This window comes from Prunus persica, chromosome G1, assembly GCF_000346465.2.
Source record: "Prunus persica cultivar Lovell chromosome G1, Prunus_persica_NCBIv2, whole genome shotgun sequence".
NCBI lineage: Eukaryota > Viridiplantae > Streptophyta > Magnoliopsida > Rosales > Rosaceae > Prunus > Prunus persica.
In genome coordinates this window covers 2,892,800-2,910,811 of record NC_034009.1, presented here as the reverse complement: position 1 = coordinate 2,910,811, position 18,012 = coordinate 2,892,800, and the positions used below count along the sequence as shown (strand labels likewise).

The window sequence follows — 18,012 nt, the reverse complement described above, 5'->3', positions numbered from 1 at the left end:
ATGGTAGGGTTTACCTAAAGCCATAACTACTCAATATGCATAATGAAAAACATTTATTTCAAAGACAATGCAACAGTCCCATACAAACTAAATGGGGAAAAAAAAAAATACACATTAATATATATATATATATAAACATAAACAAATACTTGTAATATCTCATGTTCAAACTTCAATGACAATGTTGTAATGTGTGTGAAAAACCCCCTCTTCTCCTAGTTTAGCCAAAAAACCTTCTTGTAACTGAGATTGCACTGTTTTGCTATCTCCGACCAATAATGCAATGACATGTGAAAAAGTTATCCCCTATGTCATTGCGCAATTGACTTGAAATAACACTTTGTTATTCTCGTGCATGAAAGTCTCTCTCCTAATTTAGACCATTGCTTGAACTAAAAATAGAAAGAAAAAACTTTTACTACTCTCAACCTCTTGGTTTTTGGTCAAACCCAGGCCAACCAATGGGTCAGGCCGGTATTGCCTTTCAAATATGTTAATCTCGTAACATTGATAATGAACATATCATACAACCCTCATCAAGTAAAAATGTAAATGTAATAAATAGAAATTTATGAATTTCAAACTCAAATTTTTGTACAGATTATGACTGCAAAAAATAATTTACCTAATTTGAGTTGCTCCCTAAACATTCCTCCTCTTGTCCTAAATGTGTCAATGACTATGAGTCTGGCAAAAGATGCCTTCAATTAAGTTGGCATGATCTCATTGTTTATCTCACCAGTAATCTCCACAGGAACACTCTCCATCCTTGAAATGGTGAAACCTGCTATTATCCCTGACAATCATCTCTCTCCCGACGATCTTCGACATAAATTTTATTGCTGCGTGGCAGTCCACGCACACCCGAATGTTCTTCGTTACTCGAATTGTTGCCCCAGCAGGAGAGCTGATGATGCCAAATGCTATGGCAAGCCTTTCACTGTGGTGGTACAATAAGTACTTCTTTTGCTCCTCCTCAACATCATGGAGCACTTCATTTGTGTTGGGCACATACCCTTCTCGTTCCATCTGCTCCGAAATGACATCTAGAGCCTCAATTATTCGATCATAATATGGGTGGGATTTATCTTCTGCCACAAAAGCATGAACCTTGTTTTTAACTTCAACCCAGCTGCAGGCTGGCTTCTTTTTCAAGCCCTTATCCCTCATACAGGTTCTCACTTTCACTGCATCTTTCCATCTCTTAGCAGCAGAATATACGTTTGACAACAGCACATAAGCTCCCATGTTCTCGGGATCAACTGTAAATATTTTCTCAGCAACCTTCTCAGCCAATTCAACATTCTTGTGAACTCTACAAGCAGCCAACAATGTTAACCATACACTTCCTGTTGGTTCCATATGCATGCTAGAGATAAACTGATAAGCTTCCTCCAACCTTCCAGCTCTACCAAGAACATCTGCAACAGCAGCATAGTGCTCTATACCAGGAGCAATATCATATTTTTTAGTCATACTATTAAAATACTTCCAAGCTTTGTCTACCAATCCAGCATGGCTACATGCGGTCAATACAGCCATGAAGGAGACATAGTTAGGTTTTACTGCCTCTCCTTCCATCTGCTCAAATGAGGAAAAAGCATCAGGGGCATGACCGTGCAAAGCATATCCCATAATCATGGCTGTCCACGAGACCATGTCATGTTGCTCCATTTTATCAAAAATCCACCTCGCTATCCTAATGTTGCCACATTTGGCATACATGTCCACCAGTGAGCTCGCTACGAACACATTGTCCTCAAATCCCCCCCTAATTATATATCCATGGAGCTGCTTCCCTAGATGTAGTGTTGTCAAGTGAGCACAAGCTGGAATGGTACTTGAAAAGGATACCGGCACAGGCTTAATCTTACCCATCAACATCTGCCGAAAGAATATCAGTCCTTCATCAAACATACTATTCTGCACGCAACCTGCAATGATTGAGTTCCATGAAATGGCATCACGCTTAGGTAGCAGGTTGAACACCCGAAGTGAATCTTTAATTCGATTGCAGTTTGCATACATGTCAATTAAGCTACTCCCTACGAATACATCTGCATCAAACCCATGTCTTATTGCATACCCATGAATCTCCTTTCCCTTGATAACATCTACATATTCTGCAAAAACTGGAAGGACGCTAGACAAAGTGAAAGAATCAGGCTTCAAGTTGGCATTGCCCATATCTTTGACCATTGCTAAAGCTTCTTCACACATCCCATTCTGTGCATTCCCCGCAATCACTGTATTCCAGGAAACAATATCTCTTTTTGGCATCAAGTCAAAGACCTTTCTCACGCTGTCCACTTTGGTACCTCTTTGGTCTTCCTTATGCATAAAAACCTTATTAACGTTCCCATTAAATTTATCATCAACTTCCCGGTATGCGTCAATTTGAGGAGTTGCCTCTCTAGATGAAATCAAATTAACATTCCTGTCAATGCCCATTACCTGCACCTGCAACTTATTACTCAGTTTATTTGATTGACTACTATACAAAGTGTCACCACCACCCACTTCTCTCTTTGCATTCCCATCCGAAAGTAGCATCCTTCCCTCACTTTTTACCTCCAAAGACACAGTTCTACCACTCAATTCCACAGAACTACCTAAATCACTCCCAAATTTACTAACTTGATTTCGTTGAGGCATTCCATCAAACAACTTGGGCGCACTAAACCTCTGCTCACCAGTCTCAGCCAAAGCCTCTAACTTGGCGTACATATTCATAAGAGCATTACATGTATATAAATCACAATCCATACCAAACCGAACAATGCACCCATGAACTGACTCACCAAACCTCAAGTCCTTAATCAATGTGCATGATTTAAGCACAGAAGGGAACACATTGTGATCTGGGTATATGCCAAAAGCCTTCATTTCTACAAAGGAAGCCAAGGAATGGCGGCAGAGGCCATGGGAAGTGTAGCATCTAATAATGGACTTCCATGCAAGAGTGGTGGGAGGAGAATGGAAGGTGTTGAAGAGAGTGAGGGAGTCATGTAAGAGGTTCAAGTTTGAGTAAACAGAGAGCACAAAGGACAGGTCAGGAGGTGAAGGGCCTTTGGTTTTGAGGATTTGGGCATGGAGCTGTTTGGCCTGGGACTGGGATTTAATGGTGCTGGGATTCTTGAAGAGGGTTTTGAGCAGTGTTTGGATGGAGCTCATGGGTTTTGGAGGGTTCTTGGTGATTGGTTTTTTGTCTGGCTATAAGCATTGTTGTTTTGGGTTCTTTGATCTTTTCCCCGAGATTAGATTTATACTTCGGTTGCTGTGTCTTCCATGAACGATTTTGAAGAAGTGTTTGCTACTACGACGTACCATCCTTTGCTTATTGGGGTTTTCTCTGATTCTTTCTTGACTCAATTAAGTTTTCATGGTCTCTTTCATGTTTTCACGAGAGAGTCAAAAACTAGTCTTAAATAATCTAAGGGTAAGGGGGATATGAACTTGAAGCAAGGAACGTTTTTCATTGTCTTTTTCATGTTAGATTAACCTTCTTTTCCCTTAAAGAAAACAAATTTTGTTTCTTCAAAGTACCATTTTTTAAGCCTAGTAAAAAGCTGGGGAATGAAATGAATGAACAATATAATACAGAGACCAACAGAAAAAAAGACAAAAAGAAAAAATAATAACAATAAAGTAAGAATTAAATATTGAGTTCTGTACACTCCAAACCCTTAGATGACATTCTTGTTTTGCTGTCCTCTACAAGGGACTGATTTAGTCGGGTAAGAGGTAAGAGACTAATGATCCAATTTACTCTTTTCATTATATAGCATTGGTATGATAATCATCAACACAAGTTAAATACATGAACAAATATGTGGCAATTGTACATTGCATCTTGACAAAGGGAGTAAAAATAAAGAATACACAACGATTTTCAAAGAATATATACTTTGCAGAAAATATGTGACAAAAAAGCAACATAGCAGACCAGACCCAGACCCAAGAACTAACTAATATGCCAAACCATTGGTTTCTGAGGCCTTTGCCCCGATCTAACGATAAATTAATCACCGAAAAAACATTCTCTTTGGTTGGAACTCTACAGCCACTGGAAGTTATGCGAGAAACTAGTGCACATCATTGGGATTCACTCTGTTTCTCAGGGGCTTCTAGTTGGGGAGGGAGGAGCTTCATAAAGCTTCCTTGAGCAGGTTGATTGGCAACCATAGCAGACTCATCATCTGTCGACAAAACAAATAATGTCCTTATGTTTTGGAGACTATGCCAAAGATAATTAAAGGATTCTAGCACATGTTCCAGAACAATAAGAAAAAGCAAACACTTCGGTTACCAAAAGCAAACATATTAAATAAATGAACCATTCAGTTTCAGAATTCACAATATATCATTTCACTCTTTGCAGCACATGAAGGGATACTATTTCATATGAGCGAGGAAAACAACTTATTAGAATATCTTACCGAAAAGGGACTTGATGGAAGGCCGCTTAGGTTTTGTGCTCTTCTTCTTCAATTCAGCTGCAAAAATTAATGCATACAATTAAGAAAAGTCGATTCAAACGAGTACATAGATACGCTATATAAAAGGATGGAAGGTAATACCAATCCCAGGCAATTGATTATCATTTACGATTTCGAAGTTCTTGTATGTGTAACCCACAAAGTTGACATCTTTAGAAGACAGCATCTACATTTGACACAGCAACCAAAATATTAGCAGTGACCATTGTTTATTATAAAAATGATACACATGATTTACAACTCAGAAAAAGTACATAGATCCTATGTTAATCCTATAGCTCGTTATCATGCAAAAGTACTCATTCTCCTAAAAATATGACACTATATATTATGGGCACACTGACCAAACCCATATACTAAAGACACCATATTACTCGATGGAAAACTCATGAACCCCATTGCTTCTATATTATGATAAATGTCCTCAGGGTCTTGCAATCAAGTGCCCACCACGCGTAGAAAGGAACTAATATATTTTGTTTAGTCAAAAAAGGAAATTATTATTCATTCCAAAGAAAACATTCAAATTTTTTTTATAAATAACTTTCTTGAAAGAGGTTGAAGAAGTTGCAGTTTTGGTAAAGCAATTTCTTCTAACCAAGCAGCATCAATGTTTGAAAGGAAATTCATAAACAGGAAAGAGTCCAAGGAGAGGTGAAACAAAGCAGGATTAGCTAACGAAATGCTCAAGCAACAGAAGCATTATGTGATACAATGATATAAATATTATGAGAGCAGAGCTCCAGAATCAAAATGCATATGACTGAAACGATATGCACCAACCTTTCTCCATGGACCAGATCTTGTTGAACTTTCAATCTGGTTGTCACCCTACCACCAGCAAATAAGGATAAAGGGACAGAAAGGGTTAGCAAAAACATGCCCAAGAATGGCTAATCATGCTGTGTGTACATACACATACATATACGAAACTAAAACCTACCTCTTCAAACTTCTCAAAGTTCTGGGTATCCAATTCATCATTGACCTCGGGGATAAATGCAGCCTTCATTTGATACAATTTGTCCCATTCAATGCCTTTAAACCAGGAGTGAGCCTGAAAATAACAAGGCCAACTAGTTAATTTCACCAGTTACCAGTCCAATTCTAACAGTAAATTTGAGAATCTAGAATAGGACACACCACACAACACCTTTATTTCATCTGCCCCTTTAGTTCCAAGCCTCTGATCAACATTACATAAGAGTTTACTAATGAGATCCTTTGCTTCCGGAGAGAGTTTGGCTTCTTCAGGAAATTTCAAATGAGTTCTCCAATTAACTATCTGGATAAATGAGAAAAGAGGTACTGTTCAACCATAAACGACAATATGGACAAAAATAATGAGAATGGGTGAATAAAGAGTAAGAAAATGAAACAATTAAGACATAACCAAAAGTGTGATTCCTCCAATCACCAGAAAGCAAGCTCCATATATGATATATTCATAAGTACAAAACTGCATCCCACCAGTGTCATGTTTACCGCACATATATCCTAAAGCCATAGCTTGGTATACGTTGGCATATAAAATGAAAAGTAAACACCAGTGCCCTTGAAAATTACCTTCCTACAAGTTGACATGGGCTCATCTGAATAAAAGGGTGGATACCCCACAAGCATTTCATACATAATAGCCCCAAGCGACCACCTGGAAAGTATTAACAATATCTCAGCTGCATGTAAAGGCAAATTTGAAAAAAAAAAAAAAAACCAGTCTTATACACTGACCAATCACATTCCATTCCATATCCTTTCTTCAGCAAAACTTCTGGGGCAATATAATCTGGGGTTCCAACAGTAGAATAAGCCTGCAACATGAATAACAGTTTGAAAACTCCAAAACACATTGACGTCCAAAAGGATGGACTGGAGATATCTCTAGGTATATGACATTTCCACGCATATCTTTTTATATTGACATAAAAATGAGGAAATGCTATTTGAGATAGATCAGAGTGAAATGGGGTACATGGAGATGCATAGGAAGTAGCCTGGAATTTGGAACCATATGGTTACTCGAGATAAGGACTCATGTAGTAGATCCCAAATCTTCTTGTTTTTTTTAATGATAAATTCTCAATGGAGTCTGTTGAGTATAACATTTACAGTAATTGCGTAGGATACAAATCCTCCACTTTAAGGACTTAAACAAGAGGATGCTGGATTTGTATTAACATTGTCAGTACTATAGTAATGATAGCCATATCAGTAACATGGTACTAGAACTTACAAGCATCCTCCTGTTTCTCTGCCAATGCTGCAATTGCTCCTGTTGTGTACGTTTTGGTGCTGCAGGGCGTCCATCACTTTGAAGAGCCCCACTAAGATTTTTTCCCATGGAGAAATCCTTTTCTTGGAGATTACTGCAATCTAATGGTTTACATAATCCAAAATCCGATAATTTCATGTGACCATTTCTATCGAGCAGCAAGTTGTCAGGCTTAATATCCCTGTAACATATTAACATGGAAAGGAACATTCCTCATGATAGGACATAAAAATAAGATAAGAAGGCATATAAATATGTACCATGAGATAATAATATTATGATCAATTTACCTATGAATGTAATTATGTTTATGAATGGACTCAATAGCTAGGACCGTTTCCCCAACATAAAACCTGGCCTCATCTTCTGTCAATGTATCCTTGCGCATCAATAAAGTCATCATATCTCCACCGGGAAGATATTCCATAATGAGATACAAGTACTCTTCATCCTGGAAGGAACAATAGAGCTTGACGATACAATTACTGTCAACCTCTGCAAGTAGATTCCTCTCAGCTTTCACATGTTCAACCTAAACAGAAAGATATCTATTGCACTAAGCCCACCAAAGAAAAAATATATTAGATTGAAGAAAAAGTTTGGGAAAATGTATACCTGGCCTCTACGAAGCATCTCTGATTTCTTAAGCTTCTTCATTGCATATACATGGCCAGTTGCTTTCTCCCTACAGACTCTAACCTGCACGAGAGAAACAAAATAGGTCACAAAAGAAAAAAATAAAATCCAATATGTTGATTACAATGTTGTAAGACAAAATGTATTAACAAAGGCCATTTTTATTTCTCAAGATGAGTTATATATGCCAAAATCAGTCAGACGAATCACTAAGTTGCAACTCCATGCAATCTAAGCTTGTACATGCAAAAAGCCATATTTTCATAATCTTTCATAGATGGATGCTAACTGCAGTTAATATACAACATGAAAACTAACTCCCGGCCTGGTAACGTGGTCTGCTAAACAGAGCTGATGTGACATGCGACCTAACCCACGCACAGATGCCAAAACTCCCAAACCATAACCATAATGCCAACAGAGTTATAAAAAAAAAATTTCTCCTGCCCATCTCTCCCAGAATACCCTCTATTATATTTAAAATGAAAAAGGATAGAAGGGGGAGAAGGTTTTTCTTCTTCTGGTTTTTCTGGGAGGAGATAGGAAAAATGCATGTATATATATAGAACTTAATTTGCAGCCATGACCATTATGGACTACAAACACTATTGAAATGATCACATACAATATAATCACATAAAAATTATGCCGTGGTACATGGATACAACAGGACAAAATGATACAGTACAACATTATTAAAAGAAAAGATATACCTCCCCAAATGCACCCTTTCCTATCATCGTTAGTGGCTCAAAATCATCAGCACCCATTTTATGCCTCTGAATACGCATATATTCTGTTTCCTTCTTTTCCAAGTACTTCAGCAAGTTGCTTTGCTCTTCCTCAGAGACATCAGCATCAGCCAACTTCTTTTCTAGTACATTGCGTCTGTATTAAAAGTATGATCTACCATTACTCCGAGTCACGAAAATGGAGAAAACTCAACACTCAGGCAACTTGCTTTCATGGTTTTCATGCACCACCACTATAAAGAGAAACAATAAGTAGTTTACCAAGTTGTGTCAGACAGTTTTCTCTGTCTAACACAACCACTATAAAGAGAATTATTAAATTCATACCGCTCCTTCCTCTCTTGCAAACTTTTCATCTGCTTCTTGTAATGATCCTCTATATATTGCTTTGCAGCTGCAACCTTCTGCTTGGTTACATTTGAAGGCACTTCTTCCGTCGTTGGTGTTTTTGACCCCTCTTTCCCATTGCCTGTAGTATCCTTGTTCTTTGAGGACTTCACCTTCTCCTTGGACTTGAATTTTTTTAACCAAGACCTTGCAAACTCCATTTCGTTCACTCAACTAATGTCAACCCACGTAACCCAGTCTTTTTAAGTATGCATTTTATCTCCCAGCTACTAAAGAGAACAAAATTCATCAAATAAGAGTCTCAAAGAAACATCTCTATATCCATGTATCATTGTTTACCGCATTGAGGAATGCAGGTTTCCTGCATTGACAAAAAACCAAACATCAGTCACTTACCAAGTATAATTGAAATCGCATCCTCAATAAGTATACCTACTTTAACCAATTATAACCAAACACGCACACCAGTTGGTTTCCAATGCCAAGTAACGTTCTCATTCAGAAGATGACACAAAATCACGAACATGTCTGATCAAGAAAATGAGAAATACTGGAACAACACAGATACTTGTCCAAAATAACTAAGCAGAAGTTTAACATTCGGGTTCATAGGGCCTGGTTATATACCCAAGATCCCTTAGTAATTAGTATGCCTCGGATGTGGTATTCAATAACTACTTAACAGTTCCTACAAGTGGCTTCAGCACAATGTTCTGGAAAAACAGCTATCGAATCTGCCTACCAAGCACAAATTTCATCCACTTAAATTTTTTTTCCAGTTGTAACCACAACAAAACAATCCCTTAAATCAGCTAAAAAAGCACACACAAACAAAGAACACTTTTCAAAAACAGCAAATCCACCATCCCAAAGTTACTAATTTCACATTGTCACAGCAATCAACAGACAAGCAAACCCAAAACTCAACTCACCATTTCCAAAACCTCCAAGGCCAACCAGAACAGGAAAAAAAATCCTACTTTATGATCCAATAAATTCAACACCAAAGTACCCAATGACATACGCTACAAGTAAACCACTTTCCACTCCTAAATTTCTCACCAACCAAGCCCATAAATTCAATCAACCAACAAAATAAAATTAAAGGAACAACAAAGTAAATCAGACCAGATTAGACAATGAGCGACAGTGATAGAGTCATACAAAAATCCCAAATTTAGATAACGCAAAGAAGCAAAAGCAAATCAGGAACTTGGGTTCTACAGAGTTGGATTCAGGAGAGAGAAAAACACAGAGAGAGAGAGAGAGAGAGTGTGTGTGTGTAGCGTACGAACCGTAGGAAAAGTGCAGCAGAGGCAATGGTACAACACGAGATGTGGTGAAAGTAAAACCCTAGAGAGAGAGAGTTTGTTGGGTGTTGAAGAAGAAAGTGGGGAAGTGGAGGAGAGAGAGGAGCACTTGGTGTGTTCATGTCATGAGTTATGATTCTGATGCCTCCCCCATTCATTCATTCCCTCTCTCTTTTGCCTTTTCTTTCTTTTTTCTTTTTTCTTTTTTTTTTTCTGCCCTTTTTCAAAAGTTGCAACTTCCTTTGACTCTTTTCGTTAGCTCTATCACTCTCTCTATCTATTAATTTATATCAGTTTTTTATTATTTCTTTTTTCAGGGATTGTCTGACTCTGTGTCTGTGTGCATTTTTCTGTTTCTAAATTTATTTTTCTATCTAAAATATTTATGGTAGTATTACAATTTTTGGTGGAGATTAATGTGGAAATAGTTAAGTTCAAGTTTTACCTTTACCTGTAAAAATGGGTAAGACAGATCTTCTTGTCGAATCAAAGCTTAATTGTATCAATCAAATATCTCCCAGCTTGGGGCGGTCCGAAAAGGAATAATTGAATAAATTCACAACTTAATTATAGACCAAATATGAGCTTTAATAAAGTAAAAGATTAGGTTTTGTGATGTGGAAGCAGTTGACATGAAACGTTGTCGTCATCATGATATAGTCGCCGTCTTTTGGCCCACACGCACAAGGATTTAGCTCCAGTTGTTAGCATTCTACATAGTTTGGAGCTGCAAAGGGAGAAGATGTCGGGTTGCGTCAGGAGGATGTGGAGCAGTGATTCTACTTCTTAGTTTGTTTTAATCTAATAATTTTCAAGAACTCTTTAGAGTTTGTTGTGGTTTGTTTTCTATTTAGGAATTTTTTTTTTTAACTTTCAAATTTCAATACGAATTTACCGTTTCTGCCTTTGTGAGGCGGATTTGTATTGCATGTATGAGTATATGTGCTTATGGTTGCTGAATCGGAGATTTTAGTGGTTTTTTGGGTCGTGCGTGATTCTCTCTAGATCAATTCAACATATTATTGTATTTGGTCACTAGAGAATATTTATTCATATTTAGCACCATAATTGCTTTGTACTTTTGTTTGTTCATCAATAATAACTATCGTTTATTCTAAATATATATATATATATATTAGGAGAGAAGCCAGATCCATAAAACATATAGAGTTGTTTAAGTCAATGGACCAACTCTCCAATTCAAATTTGTCATCTTGTATGGTATTTCTAATTTGTAGAGATTGACATGGAAAACGATTTTGAGGTATGATTTGAATCATTTCCTTTGTCCTAATTTCAGAGGAGGTTGGAAGTGGCAGTGGTAGTGGGAGTTGCAGCGCTTAATGCCCACTCAATTGAGTTTGTTAACGAATTCTTGGCAAATCACTTTCATGATACAACAAAGTTTGAAATCTACAAATAGCAAAATTCTATAAGAAAATTGTGTGATTGTTGGGGAGAAGAGAGAGTACATAATTTATGACATATTTTGGTATGTTAGCAACATGAAGTATAATAGAGAGCATAATGGCCAAAAGACATTGGTTGGTTTGTATCATTTCAACTAAAAGACATATTGATTGTTCAAAGACTTAACCAAATTCATTTGTGGTAGACACTATAATATGATTTATCATACAATAATTATATATATAGATTTTCTCTTATGCGGATGTTTGGACCTTATTACGGTGTGGAAGAGTATGAGATTTTTTTTTCCAAGAAAAGGGAAACTTTTATTGACGCCAACTGCTTACATTAGCATCGCTAACCAAGGTGTTAAACAACCATGCTGGAGGGATAAAGTCTCAATAAAAACTATCACCTTCCCTACATGCAAAAGAAGCTACCTCGTGAGCAGCTTTGTTACAACTGCAAGGGGAAAAACCAAACAATACTTCTTGGAATTCTCATTTTGCAACCTGGATGTCGAAAAAGATACTCTCCACCAAGGCATGAACCAGAAATTTTTATAAAGGTGGACTATTATTTCTTATATGGGTAAGGATTTAAATAAAATTCCATTTATTTTCTCATAGAAGAAAACTTGAAGCTAACTGGAGATATGTTTGGATAGGACATGCTAATTTTGCTTAGATGGATTGGGCTAATTTTTGTAAAATGAGGTATAATGCCTAAAAATTAGTATTAAATATATTTTTTCCCAAACTTTGCACTAGGTTAGAGCCCACTCTAGCCATAGTGTAGTTCTGTCCTTGCTCTCCACCTCCACATCCACCGCCCGTTCCCTATTTACCATCTATATGGCCATTTGGGAATCAGACTCAACCACCACTCGAGAGAAACCACCCTGTTGATAAGCTAACAAAACTGAACTGATAACACAACCTCAGCAACGAGAGCTGATTCATACCGCATATCTCATTGACCTTCGAAGTTTTTACTACCCAAGCTCCATTATAGTTTGCTTCCATCCACCCCATATCTGGGTTCCTTCCGCACAGCTTGCACCACCTTCCGATGTTCTGGAGGCTGAGGCAACTCACTCACTAACGGAGCCTTAAGTGTTACACAATAAGCCAACACTAAATACACTTTTTTCATGATCATATTGTCCCTATTAATAATTTAGAATTACAATATAGTATTAAATGCATTCTTTTTTTATTTAATTTCATATGGGTATAATTGAAAAATTAAACAAATTTTGTTTTACATTCTTACACAGACCAAACATGTGAAAGGAAATAAAGTGGTATTTCTTAGTTACTTTTCCAAGATTACCAAACATGGAAAAGGAATCTTCATTTCTCATCCTTTAGGAAATGACATGGAAAGTAATTTCCCCTAAAATCCGTTCTGTAAACCAAACGAGGTCTTACACAGTTACATCCTCAATTAATAAGGATCAAGTAACTAAAACAAGAGGCTCGAGTAAACAACTAACAGGAATGCTAGGAACCTTCTCTCTAACCTTATCTTTTGGACCTTCTCCCTTCTTCTCATGACAAGTGTCACTTTCCTTACACTTAAAACAATGTCATTAATGCATCACACAAATTAGTTTTTGTTTTCCAAATTTACTCTTATTGAATGTAATCAAATAAAAAATTAATACATTTAATAAGGGTAAATTTGAAAAACAAAAACTAACTTGTGTGATGCATTAATGATATTGTAAGCGCACTAATGAAATTTCCATTTTAAAAAAGTATATTATCTTCTTGGACATGGAAAATCTTTCTTATTTCTTTAAACTAATCTTTTTATGTGCTCATTGACCAAAAAAGAGAATTTTTGTGTGATCTTAGTAGTTGAAATTACTAGTTTGACTGTCTGAGGGATCCATTTAAATTTTTTTCAAAGGGACCGCATGTAGGTTCAATTCTTGTAAATGAACAAACACAATGAATCCAAACTGTTCCTAATGATAATCAAATGGACAAATGATTTTCAGTTTTTGTAGAAATGCTTCTTTAATATACATATATTATCTAAACTTTAGACGGTTCAAATCGTTAAACTAGATTGTGAAGTGACTCCAACAATGCGATTTCTTTCGATAACCCACGTACAAATTACAACTATACAAGTGAGTTGGGATTCTGTCACTTCACTATTCTAGCTACCCAGATGCCAGATAACACATTCTAATTATGTACCTTTGCACTCAACTTTTAGTCTTGGATAGTATAATACAATCCAGTTTAGTGCAGTTAATCTTATTAGAGTGTGATTCAATGCAATGTACCAAAGTACAACAAAAACATTACCAATATGAAAATAATTTATCCAATAACGGTGCTATTAGATTATAGCATATGCTTAGCTGGACCACTAAGAATAATGACATATCCATTAGGAAACTGTCCAGAATAATTGCCCAAAACAATGACTTTTGTTTTTGTTTTTGTTTTTTTTTTCGAAGTTTCTTCACCTAAACAATGACTATCACTGATACATATTCAATCCCTTGACTTCCGCCTGAAATGCTGCAAATCCTTTGACATGGGGCACCCTAAAAGCATTTCTCTGCAATCACTTTCCTTTTTGGCTTAGCTCCTTCTAAAAGCTCTCTTGCTAGTTATCACAAAAGGGATTTGCATGACAAGGCAGCCGAAAACAATGTCACCATCCAAAATCACATGAGGTCACATGTCCATATCCATACTTTGCTTTTTCGTTTGTGACTTGGGACCCTCTCACTTTACTATTGAAAACCCTAGGCTCCATGTCATGATATATATATATATATATATATATATGGATCTTAATCCTTCATCGTAATTCATGAGGTTTGTGGTTTCATATATGTACCCCTTGAAATGCCTTTTGGTTATTGTGTGACTTAATGCCCTAATGGAGACTTGTCATTAGTAGGATGGTGACCATGTCATTGCCCTCGTCCATATAAAAGAATGCAATATATGTCAACGGCTAATGTAACCAAAATAATCTGTCAGGACTCCAACAAATAGTTGGACTTTTTATGGTCTATACCAAAGTATTTGAAATAGGAAAATACTTTCCTCCTTCTCTTATAAGTAAGAACTCGTGTTTTGTTAATAATCCGATCAAGCAAATATATAATGTTAACTAAAACATTTCTAAATGAATTTAATATATACATGGGCAGAACTAACCCAAGGGCTGCCTTGGGCCGTAGCCTAGGGAAGGTTTTGGGGAAAAAAATAATTAAACATATATGGCCTAATATTTTAAACTAAAAAAAAAAATACAATTGCATATCCTACCACACAATAGCGGACCTATTAAGCATCTTTTATAGCCAGAAAAACTATTGTAGGTGCTTCAAATTGCCCTTTTGCTCAGCTGGTGGTGGTGCACTCTATGTATACAGATTACCTTATTTCCATTTTTAGCATTTAAGTAAATGTCTTTGTCCTTTTACTTTCATTTATTTTTATATTACTCCATTTACTTAAGTTTACAATGTAAATAAGGAAGGTTCCCCCCCTCTCCTCCCCCCTCCCCCCACACCCCCAAAAAAAAATTGGATTCAAATAAAAATACTAGAAAATCAAATTCCCACTAAATCAAAATATGAAAAATAGGTTTTAGTTAAATACGATTTAGGCTAAAAATGAAGGCTCATTAAGTCAATATATACTTCATACTAAAATCCCATAAAATCAAGTTTTCTTATTTGATGTGTAAGGGATAAAAGCCGCCAAAAATTAACTTGAGAAAATGATTATTCTGAAAAACTATTTTTTCATACTTAGTCAATATTTTTACATAAAATAATTTTTCATGTATGATATGAATGCATGAAGGGAACTAAGGTCAATCTAGGTAAAAAAAACCTTAGATGTTCAATCCCCAAAGAGTTTTAAACCTTTCAAAATTGCACATCGGTTAAAAAATTCATAGGTCCGCCAGTGCTACCACACCAATAGTCATAGTCAAAGGTCTTCCACATTTGTATTTGGTGTTAAAGTTTGTCCCAAACATCAATTTTAATCATTTTCCATTAACGTATTTCCAAAAGACAAGCATTTTTCTGAATAAAATTCACCCTTTCGTGAATAATATGGCTCTAATTCTATTTTTTCTTCTTGTGTTTACAACTAGCGTGATTTATATGATTTCATGTATATTTTTATTTCTAGAAAAACTATAGAAACTGTTAGTACCACCACAATAACTTTTGCTAGCTCACCCATTAAAAAATTCATGATTCTGCTCTTAAATATATAGTTATTATTACTCTTCCTCTAAGGATTTTCCTTTCTACAGTTCCAAATAACAAGATTCCATTTGAAAAAGTGCATTTAGAAGTAGATTAATATTCAACAACTTTCTATTACATTGTATTTCGCTCCATGAGGTAGTAGGTTAATTCAACAAAGCTTACAATAAGTAGGGTTTCATTCAATGTAGTAGCTGTAAAGCAGAAAATGTGGTTGACTTTAGTGACAATCCTGCTCTTTAAGGGACGTGACATTTTCTTTTCCTTCTAATTCCTTTTTATTTTATTGATTGGGGATATTAATTCATTATAAAATTGTGAGTGAGATTATCATTATTATTATTATTATTAAAATAACAATAATATTATATATTATTTACGACAAACTACTACTCAATAATGTACTAGAGACATGAAATGAGGCAGAGACAGCCCCACAACATGGTTTGTCCAACAACATTGGCAACTTGAATTGAGTGGAGGGTTCCCTTATAGCCAGGGCATCGTTATGGCCTATTTTCAGTAAATCAAAGTCTATGCGTTATAATTTGAACGCAGAGGGGAAGGAAGACTTTGGGAAGGCTATGGAATTTGTCACTTTTTTAAAGGAATAATTGAACATGACACAATTAATTTATCTTGGCATGTATTTTGATGGAGAAACGTCAACGGGGTCTAGGTCCTTGACTTATAAATTAGTAGTCTCAGATTCAAATTTTTTTCGCAGTGTGTGGGTATGTGAAAAAACCCTGCTCTCCTAATATCGATTGTATAACAAAAGAAAATCGGTGAAGAAACTAAACTAAACCAAGCCACTATGCTACGTAGATATGAGAACTAAACACAATTAACTGTTTCTCAAATATTTAAACCAGAACCGGCCCAATTCAAAATCATATTCTTCTGGCCGAACGGCAAGACAAATCCAAAAGGTTGTAGTTTAATTTCCTTGCCACATGTCGTTTTACATGGCTGACAACAACAACTACATGCTGCTGTCTTTGGGAAAATTCAATCCAAACGACATAAGAGAACAAAAAGGAAGGACAAAGAGAAATGAGAATTTCTGTAGCCCTCCATAGAAAGGGCCATGAGCTCAAAATGGGGTCGTCTGTGTCCCGTTGAATGGGGAGATTCAAGTCAAAAACATGGTAGATGTCCACATAAATGAAGTGGTTGTGACTTGTACAAAAATAAAACATTACATGTATCTTAGACATTACACATGCAAGAGCCAGAGCTTTGTGTTTGTTTGGGGCCTTTGGCTAATGAAAGAAAATACATACAAATATCCGTATGCTTTCTGAAACATTGGAAAGAAAATTGCAGAAAATCGTTATGAAGTTCAAATCCAACACACTTAACCTTAAACGTCTAAACGAGGTCGCTTTCAACATAAACACGGTACCAACACGAAAAGAAACACAAGCATTGAAAAACCCTGTATCGAAGTAGAGAAAGAAACTGAAGAAATATCCGACTATTTACTTAAAAGAAGTCATTCTTCCTTATACACAAATTACAGTTTGATACAGGTGCAAAAGTTGTGCTTGTTGATGTACAACTCTCTCTATCAGTTTTTACTTTATATTTTTGTTGAATGATTGGATTTGTTTTCATGTTATTAGCTGTTTTGTTGAGAGCCTCCTCCTTCAAACAGGAACAATCTGTCTTCTATGATGGGCATTATGGTATGGTGAGTTGGCGTTGGCCCATTACATACCATGGCATGGATGTGCGCTCAAGTGTATAGGTTCGAGAGGTCCAGTCAAATAATGTGGAAGAAAGAGAATCAAACTAAACAAGAAAGGAACTTTTGTCAAGTTCAATCAGATTCAATTTTTAGCACATAAATTTGACAGGTTTGGAAAATACTTCCCTCTTGTTATGTAAATAGAAACTTCTACATTCATGCTAATAGCAGTGTGACATGTGTGCAAAAGTTTTTCTTTTTGTATTTTTAATGAATTATTTTTGTATATGCATTAAATTGTGATTTGCAAAAAGGAGAAGTATCTTCTTATAACGGAGGCAAACAATATCCTCATATAAAATATTGATGAAGAAAGAAAGCATTTGTTGCTCAGATTTTCTCGATTGCATGTCATGAATGCATGTCATCTTTGCACATAGACTATGCTAATCTTCTCTGTATCGTTTTAATTTTATAGGATGTCCCGACTCCCAAAAGATTTTGCTTTACACTATTGAGAATTCTTTGACACTTATGCACACCCAGGATACCATTTATAGGACCATCCAAATAACATAAACAAGAGCATTTTTTCACAGTTTTTTTCTTGTTTATCTAGAAACTATGGGAGTTTGCCACTATCGTCAGCTGATTACATTATTGCCATAATTGAAAGCATAGTATAGCATGTCTTTATCATGATACAGAGACCATGATGGCATTTACGATCCTGTCTCCCTCAAATAACAAAATAGAGAAGGACAAGGGAAAAAAACAGCATGAACTGAAATACTGAGTCTAGAAGAACATTGGCAAAGCAGAAAATTC

The 18,012-nt window shown here is 36.0% G+C and overlaps 2 protein-coding genes across 2 annotated transcripts; both read right to left on the bottom strand.

Moving 5' to 3' along the window:
- Positions 537-3,667, bottom strand: LOC18792121 (putative pentatricopeptide repeat-containing protein At3g23330). The gene has a single exon (XM_020569624.1). The coding sequence runs from the start codon at positions 3,172-3,174 to the stop codon at positions 736-738; it is 2,439 nt and encodes an 812-aa protein (XP_020425213.1). The 5' UTR covers positions 3,175-3,667; the 3' UTR covers positions 537-735.
- LOC18788523 (serine/threonine-protein kinase tricorner) lies at positions 3,757-10,382 on the bottom strand. The gene is made up of 14 exons (XM_007225686.2): positions 9,803-10,382; positions 8,487-8,868; positions 8,121-8,295; positions 7,387-7,470; positions 7,062-7,303; positions 6,733-6,952; positions 6,231-6,310; positions 6,066-6,150; positions 5,653-5,784; positions 5,443-5,556; positions 5,283-5,330; positions 4,581-4,665; positions 4,440-4,496; positions 3,757-4,199 (listed from the first exon to the last, which is right to left on the bottom strand). Exons 2-14 carry the CDS (start codon positions 8,705-8,707, stop codon positions 4,096-4,098), a joined length of 1,647 nt encoding a protein of 548 aa, XP_007225748.1. The 5' UTR covers positions 8,708-8,868; positions 9,803-10,382; the 3' UTR covers positions 3,757-4,095.